General features: G+C 38.1%; 1 protein-coding gene across 2 annotated transcripts; it reads left to right on the top strand.

Moving 5' to 3' along the window:
• Positions 1-1,298: 1,298 nt before the first annotated feature.
• limk1b (LIM domain kinase 1b) lies at positions 1,299-8,331 on the top strand. Of its 2 annotated transcripts, none has more exons than XM_058416123.1 (15): positions 1,299-1,513; positions 3,454-3,592; positions 3,938-4,047; positions 4,194-4,370; positions 4,455-4,560; positions 5,039-5,220; positions 5,324-5,513; positions 5,595-5,681; positions 5,773-5,904; positions 5,995-6,054; positions 6,568-6,633; positions 7,012-7,183; positions 7,280-7,335; positions 7,418-7,575; positions 7,678-8,331. In XM_058416123.1, exons 1-15 carry the CDS (start codon positions 1,470-1,472, stop codon positions 7,859-7,861), a joined length of 1,863 nt encoding a protein of 620 aa, XP_058272106.1. In that variant the 5' UTR covers positions 1,299-1,469; the 3' UTR covers positions 7,862-8,331. The 2 variants fall into 2 exon arrangements, with proteins under 2 accessions (XP_058272106.1, XP_058272107.1); XM_058416124.1 differs by lacking the exon at positions 1,299-1,513 and adding an exon at positions 1,529-3,239 and having other exon boundaries at positions 7,678-8,330.
• Positions 8,332-8,471: the final 140 nt, after the last annotated feature.

An 8,471-nucleotide genomic window follows, 5' to 3' on the forward strand; every position in this document is an offset into this window, starting at 1 on the left:
CTTTATTGTCATTTCCACCACATATAGCTGACGCAGTATATAGTGAAATAACACCACATTTCTCAAGGATCTGGTGCTACATAAACAAACAACATAGAGTTCAGAACAACACAGAGCTAGGACCGAAAGTTTGTCCAAGCCACATAAAGTGTAAAGTGTTCAGCTAGGTGCAAACAAAGCAATGACAAGACAGTGCAAAAACAATAAGTACAAAAAAAGACAACACAAAAACACAGGACACTTAGCTCCGAAAAAAGAAAAAGAACGTGCAATGAAATGTAAATGAAATGAAATAAAATGAGATGATGTACAACTCTGGACCTGACTTTGGACCTGACAACATGCATCTTTGTCGCAACCTGCTGATGACACTCTGTGACACTCTAAGCTCAGTGGCCACTTCCCTCTGAGAACATCCTGTTTGAAGCCTTGCAATGGCGAGGTACTGTTGATCAATTGTTAGGTATCGTCTTGGTCTCATGATGTCAAAATGTGAACAGCATGATGAAGAGGACTGTTTAAATACCAATTCTAATTGAACCAGAAAATGTATTGGTCGATTCATGAATCAAACACCAGTTGTGAATTTTGCCATTAAGCACCTTGCTAGAGAACAGCAAGTTATGCAAAAAGTACGGAAACACTGAACAGTTGGACATGTGCATTCAAAAGTGTAGAGAAGGTCAAATTCAGTTCACCTGTAAAGGTTATAGTGCATTTTAGGTGCATCCTGAAATTTCACCCGAAAGCCAAATATCCTTAACTTTTTGTGAGTAGTGTACATATCTGGCAAAAAGTGGCAAAAATTCAGTAAAATGAAGAACTATCCCAAGCTGGAGTACAAATGAAATGTATTGAAAAAGGATGGACTGTAACTGAAATCACTGAAAGGGTGGAAAAAATATTGCTTTCGAGGGATCTGGACTTACAAGTTGAATTTTATGTATTCATAGTAAATTGTTTGGATGTTGAGGACTGTAAGGACCAGTGGAAGGTTAAACATGTTCCAGCTGGAGTGGAATTGCTGATAATTTCCTTCCTTTCTGACACTGACACACAGAAGGAAAGAGAGTCTGGTGATTTATGAGCAGGTCTCTACATGCTCCTACTCGGTAGGAGATCAGCTATCAGGTGGGAGTGTAACTTGATCCCCTCTTTAACTGCTGACCAGAGCATTCTGACATACAGGGTCGGGCTAAAGTTAGGGGCCGAGACGGTGACACGGTCACAGCTTAAGTTCTCCTTGTTTACATGAGATCATTAAATCTCATCTGGTGTGCAGGGTCGTAAAGAAAGACAGACAATTTGGATGCATTTGGAATGGTTGAGAGAGAGAGAGAGAGTATTTCCGTACAGCTGGGGTTCCTCTCCTCCCACTCGCTCTCCCCAAGTAGTGGAGAGAGAGAGAGAGAGAGAGAGATAGATTGATTGATTGAGCACACTAACCGGTTCGTACTATACAGAAACACATGTCTCAACAGGACGAGCGTTACATGAAAAGAATAAGCGCAAGGTAGGCTGATTGACCGACTCACAATTCCACAAAATCTGTCTGAAATCATTCAGACCCGGTAGGCTCTCAGTCTTCTGCTTGTAATTTCGCAGTTAAATTAATGCTTTTGTAGCAGGAAATGGTTTACACTTTCAATTCTTCAAAGTCACATCCTGTACGGTTTTTTGTTCTCTTGTAACTCCTAATCTGTGACCTAAACACCATATTTTACAAGACTGCAAAATGTTCTTTTACATGTTTGTGTAGTACAAAGAGTTTGAGTAACGTTAATGAGATCCAGATTTTACTGTCGTCTCTCTCTCTCTCTCTCTCTCTCTCTCTTTTTGATGTAACGCATGCTGTGATACAAAAACATTGAACACGGACCTGAGATAATATCTAATCATATGTCTGTAATTTTAGTCTGCTTGGAGGGGGGATCTGGTGTTTTAAAAAATATTTTAATTCTGAGAAATGTTTCTAAGAGAGTAGAACAAATGGGCGGAGACGGAAGACATTTAACCCGAGATTACAACAACAACAAGAAGAAAGACCGCGCAGTCTGTTTTCAATTCACTGCGAGCGGAAGCATGGAGAAAGGTTTTTCTTTGCCTTGCTGTGATCATTTCTGTTTTTTGGTAGAACGACGAAACAAAAGAAAGAAAAAAAAAGCGTTATCAAGGGGAAGGGGGTATTTTCCTGTACACGTTACAGAGTTTTTAGTAAACATCCCCTGGTGCTTCTTTTTAAAGCAGCACTAGTGAACGATCAGAGACCATCATATATGCCAAAAAATATGAAGTGGTTTAGGAATGTAAATATCTATAATTGTGTCTGCAGGATTTTCAATAACTGCAGCATATTAACAGTAGCACAGTTCAGTATTTCATGAGGTTTGTGGAAATGCTAATTATCTCTTTTAGTGATTAGTGAATGATTTCAAAGGTGTTGCTGTTTAACAGATATAAATATAAGATGATGTTATGTTGAGTTGCTTTGTTTGTCTAGATGTGGTGCAATTGTGTTGCAGCATGCTCACTGCCTCCTGTAGCTATAGATAGATAGATAGATAGATACAACTTTATTGTCATTGCAAAGTACAGGTACATAGCAATGAAATGGTGTTTAGCATCTACCAGAAGTGCAAATAGTAGAAATTGTGCAAATGAACAAGTGCAGATAAATATGTACATCGATAAATATGTATGTTAGAGTGTGCATAGAAAAGTATGTGCAGGTAGTATTTACAGCAGATAAAGTGACAGGTGTAATTATAATTGTGCTAAAATTGTGTGTGTTATATAGCTAATAGAAGGGCAATTGGTGCAGGAATCCTAGTTTTTGCTCTGTGACCATTTTCAATGGTGAAGGGTCTGTAGACTGGACTGTTGCCAGGGTTGCTAAAGTCCCCTTTTTGAAGCATACTTGGAGGCCTCCAATATCCTGTTTTATAGCATGTCTATTATGTACAGAAACGTTCTATTGTAAGACATGGTGCAAATGATTAGAAGAAGTAGAAGAATGGGTATTATGGTGTCTGTGTATTAGAAATGAATGTAAATACACCAGAGTGATCTTGTTTCTCACACCCTTTCTAGCTCAAATTGCTTTCGCACTAGTTTCAGTTGTTTTTTTACTGAGATGTAGTTGGGTTGGACATTTTTTGGAAACCTGGCTGTTTAATGATATGTACACTGGGACTGGTGACAGGATATACACCTGCTGTAGAAAACAAAGATGAATAAAGGTATGTTTAAAAACACTCAAAAACAGCTGTAGGGTGGATGACTGGATGACTACATGTTGTCGATTCTCAACTGCCTCCTAAGGAGTTTCTTTAATTTACTTGGTACTAGCATGTAGCATAAGTCAAGTAGGATAGCCTTGAGATTTTTTTCATTACTAATGCAACAGGTCACCAGCCGCTGATGCTTCACTCTCTGTCTTTTCACCATATGAAGGTGCTGCGTTTGTAACTCTGCACTCTCTCACTGGTACTTTGAAAGAGATGGACAGTATTTCTGCAAAAAGGACTACTGGACTCGCTTTGGAGAACAGTGTTGTGGATGCTCAGAGATCATCACCACTGGCGTCATTATGGTAAAAAGCTTCAAATAACCCAATAATGAAACTTTCCCAAGATCACTTAAGACACAAGATGAGTTTAGTAATGACTGTATAGAGCAGAGTCATCATGATCTTACAGTTTAATTGTCATGATTATTCATTTAACGCCCTAAATGATCTCAAATGACATACAAACCTTTTCTGCTCTTTCTCATTTGGGCTTCCTTTCATTCATTCATTGTACAGATGCAGCTCATATTTCAGGTGCTGATGTCACCACCACCCTTCCCTTATACCTTGACCTCTACATCCTCTACATCTCATTGTGTTTTGCTTTGAGTTTTATATTCTGTCCAAATCTGCTTCCTTCCTCCGTAGGTGGCGGGAGAAAGCAAGTATCATTCAGAATGTTTCATCTGCGAACAATGCAGCATGTTCATTGGAGATGGCGATTCATACGCTTTAGAGGAGCATTCCAAGTTATACTGGTTTGTTTGCATTTAAGGCACAGGGTGTATGGAATATGAATTCTGTTTATAGATCTTTAAATATAAAGATAAAAGACAGGTTCAGTGTTTATATCAATATTTCCCAGGATCTGTCCAGTGACTGTCTTTCTTTGCTTCATCTTTAGTGAGCAGTGTTATTATCAGCGTGCATCAGAAAGGCATCCAGGGACAGGATGTTTCCAGCTTCCTCACACTGTGGCGCTGGTGTCATTTCCTGCCACAGCAGACAGCAGGAGAGGTCTGGCGTTCACTGTAGATCAGTGCCCTGTCAATGGAAACAGCCCCATTATCAAAGTATCTCAGTGAGTCTACATAATACATACTGCCATCTTTTTAGAACCTCGCCCACAAATCTTGGCTCATTCTGCACCATTCACCTTTTCCAGGTTAGATTCGTCCACAATCAGTCCTGAAATTAAGGAAATGATTCACGTTGGAGACTCTGTCCTTGAAATCAATGGAAGAGCTGTTCAAAACATTCCACTTGATGAGGTAAGAGGTTATATACATAATGGAATCTATTTCATTCCTCAGGGCTGATGAATTTCTTGATTCTGATTGGTCAGAGGATGGCTCTGATGGTATTTCCAGCCACAAAGCAAATTATATTAATGTGCTCGTTCTATGTTATTGCTTCTATAATAACACACAATTGTGTGATGGCTGCTAAATACAAATGTTTAAAACATGTGTAGTTGTTGATACGGTGAGGGTTTTCTCTAAAGAAATGTTTATTTAACATTTATGGAAGGAGTCTTCATTGTCAGTGCTTTTGAACAATCAAAATGAAAGCTGCTTCCAAAGTAAAAAATCTTAAGGACAGAATGCCTACATTTTATTTAACATTTATTAAAGGAGTCTTCAGGGTCAGTTCTTTGTATCCCATCGATAATTATTTTTCTCTTACATTACACCCATCTTGTTCTTATTACATATACGTGATAATACATCACATTTTAATCTCTAACAGATTGACCCGTTGATCCATGACATTGAGCACTGCCTGAAACTCACTGTTGAACACAACCCCGGTGGCCTTTCTAGTCCAGAGGATCGATCTTGTCTGTTGGACGAGGAAGCAGACCAACCAGGGAATTTAGACTTCTTCCCGCCTCACAAACACGGTGTCCGCCACCGCTCCAGAAACATTATGTAGGAACTAATACAGTCAAAGAAATGATAATTTATCACATTACAATGCAGTGCTTTTGAAATAAAGTAACTAGAATACTTTTACTAACCTGTTCCTGAGTAGACGCAGTTGCAGCATTGAAAAAAGCCCGTGTTCCCAAAGCCACTTGCCGCTGCTCTCTAACAGAAGAAACATTAATCGCTCAGAATCTTTGCGTGTCGATCCAGTTGACAAAACTCAGCGCATCTTCTGTCCCTCCGACCTGATATACGGAGAAGTTCTTGGCAAGGGCTTCTACGGACAAGCCATCAAGGTAAAGAACCTAATAACGACAAATTGCCAGCCAAAAGAAAATAGCACATTAAACATAATTTCTATCTCTGCTTATAATCAGGTGACACATCAGCAAACAGGTGAAGTCATGGTGATTAAGGAACTTCTTCGTTTTGATGAAGAGACCCAGACAACATTTCTCAAGGAGGTTTGAGATCACTGAATTAGGTTCATGTACTGGATAACTCATTTCTCGACAGGGTTACAACTCGCTGTAGCTGGATTTACTGTCATTCTAGGTCAAAGTGATGCGCTGTCTGGATCACCCAAACGTCCTGAAGTTTATTGGAGTTCTTTACAAAGACAAGCGAGTAAACTTCATCTCGGAGTATGTGCCAGGAGGGACTCTGAGGGAAACCATACAGAAAATGGTCTATCTATGACTTACTTAATGGAATCAAATATTGTATTTAATTGCATTAATTGGCAATAAGCATTTTTTTTAATCAACTATCCAACAGGGCAGTGATCATCCATGGAAACTAAGAGTAAGCTATGCAAAGGACATTTCTGCAGGAATGGTAAGCACTTATTGTGGCAAACATGGATTAATGTGGATGTATTTATTTCAGATTGCAACAATATCATGCAAATATATACAGTATGTGGAAGTGTGAGAAAATCTGTTGAATGTCACTGAGGATGAATTCTGGGAAACTAAGGAGTTTGTTTGTCCTTATAACACATTTTGACACCTCAATTTATCGTTGTAAAAAAGAAATATGTTTCATAAAAATGGCAAAAAATTGTTTTCATTTATTACAACTTTAATTAATGAAGTCTAGGCTACTTTCCTATAAAGAAATTCCCTATGCCAAAGTGAAAAGAAATTGAGCCAGATCAATTCTGCTTGTAATCATACATATACCAGCTATCAAAATGTCCACAATGTTAAAGTGGTAATAGAATTTTTACATAAAAATGATCTTCCCTTTCAGTTTAACCTGTTTTTAGAATGCTTCTACATAATAATGAATGAATGTACTTTTCAGACCTCAGCCAACTTTTGTAAACATTTTGTTCTCTTCTACTAGGCCTACCTACATTCCATGAATGTGATCCATAGAGATCTGAACTCACATAACTGTTTTGTTAGACAGGTAAGGATGCATAACGATCATGATGCTGCTTCATCTGGACCACAATTTAAACTCTTTTTTTTTCTAAAGCGAGGCATATGGGCTCAACCACGCAGCCACATCTGTGATTATGTCTCAATAACAGAATTCTGTATTAATAAACCAGGATTTAAAATCATTTCACTTAAACCACTGTATAGAATTTGCAGGATTCCCTAATCATTGTCCTTTATGTTGTTTAGCAACCAAAGCTGAATGTTAGCAGGAGAATCGATTATTGCGATCGATTTATCCAGCTTCAGTTATCATTTTATCCTGATCAGGGACATGGTAGATTTGAATTCAGTCCCAACTTCATGTCATTTCTACAAATATAATAGTCTTGTTTTATGTTTACAGAATCATTCTGTCGTGGTGGCGGACTTCGGGTTGGCCCGACTTCTGAAGGAGGATAAATCTCAGATAAAGAATCCATCTCCTGAGCAAGCATCAAAACTGAGTAAGCCACATAGGAAAAAAAGATATACAGTGGTAGGGAACCCATATTGGATGGCACCTGAGATGATGCGAGGTGAGTGACGGCAGTGAAGCAAACAGACCAGAGCATCCGCTGATTCTTCACAGTGATGAGCTCTATGTTTTTCTTCTCCTTCTTCTCATCTTGAAGGTATTAGCTATGATGAACGTGTTGATATCTTCTCCTTTGGAATCATTCTCTGTGAGGTAATCAATACTTAACTATGAATTAGATATTACATTATTCATAAACATACAGTGCAAACATACATTCATTTCTTTGCACCAGATTATTGGCAGAGTTTATGCAGATCCAGACTATCTCCCCCGCACTATGGAATTTGGACTTGGTGTCAAGGAATTTCTAAACCGCTACTATCCAGCAGAATGTCCATCAGCCTTCTTTCCTCTTGCAGCACTTTGCTGTGACACAGAAGCTGAAAAGCGGTAGGGTTAAAATATTTTTCGCTTCTGCAAAATATGGACATGCAGATGACCATGCTCATAAACTTTATTTGTTTTTTTGTTTTTTTATGCCTTCTGTTTTAGGCCCTCATTTGCCAAGCTAGAAGAATGGCTAGAGAGCTTGCTGATGCATCTGGACATCAGGCTTCATCTGATCTCAGATCTGGATAAGGTGCAAAAAGCTTTTTGGGAAAACCACACTGAAATTCAGCATAATAATGGTTTCCAGTCGGAACAAAAAGAGAGGCGAGTGTCGAATCAGGAGTGATGCTCAGTGTTTACTTCATCACTGTGTTTGAAGAAACTCTGGACAAGCTAAGAACAAACTGTGAAGGGAAAATTTGTTAATGGATGTGGGCATTTCTAGAACAAACTTCACTCCCTTTTAATGGCTATTTTTTTACTGTGGCAATTTAGCAATAATAAGGGAGCTTGTAATTATAGTGGCATGGGAGGTTATAAGTTCATAAATTAAGGCACATACTGGAAGTTAGCAGGATTTTTGTCTGGCTAATATACTAACTTATAAAAATGTGAATCTATATGCTTAAATCCGGGTACAAACTGCCTAATTTATAGTTTTAACTTAATTTTTGTAAAAGTTGCTCTACAATCTCTACACATAATTTATTTATATAAACAATGTGTGGCTATTTCAAGTGCAGACCTTTTTTTAAAAAAAAAAAAACCTGTCCTAAAATTTCTACCATGGATAAATTCTTTATAGATTTTATGAAACTGAAATAAAAACATTTTCAGAAATATATTAGTGTCTTGTTTACTGTGTAAAACACTTATTCGGTACCACATGTATCAGTTGTTTAATCAGGTGCAATTAACAGTCATTTAAGACTGATACAAGTACACAGTTGGGGAGG

The sequence above is a fragment of the Hemibagrus wyckioides genome, linkage group LG18 (assembly GCF_019097595.1).
Source record: "Hemibagrus wyckioides isolate EC202008001 linkage group LG18, SWU_Hwy_1.0, whole genome shotgun sequence".
NCBI lineage: Eukaryota > Metazoa > Chordata > Actinopteri > Siluriformes > Bagridae > Hemibagrus > Hemibagrus wyckioides.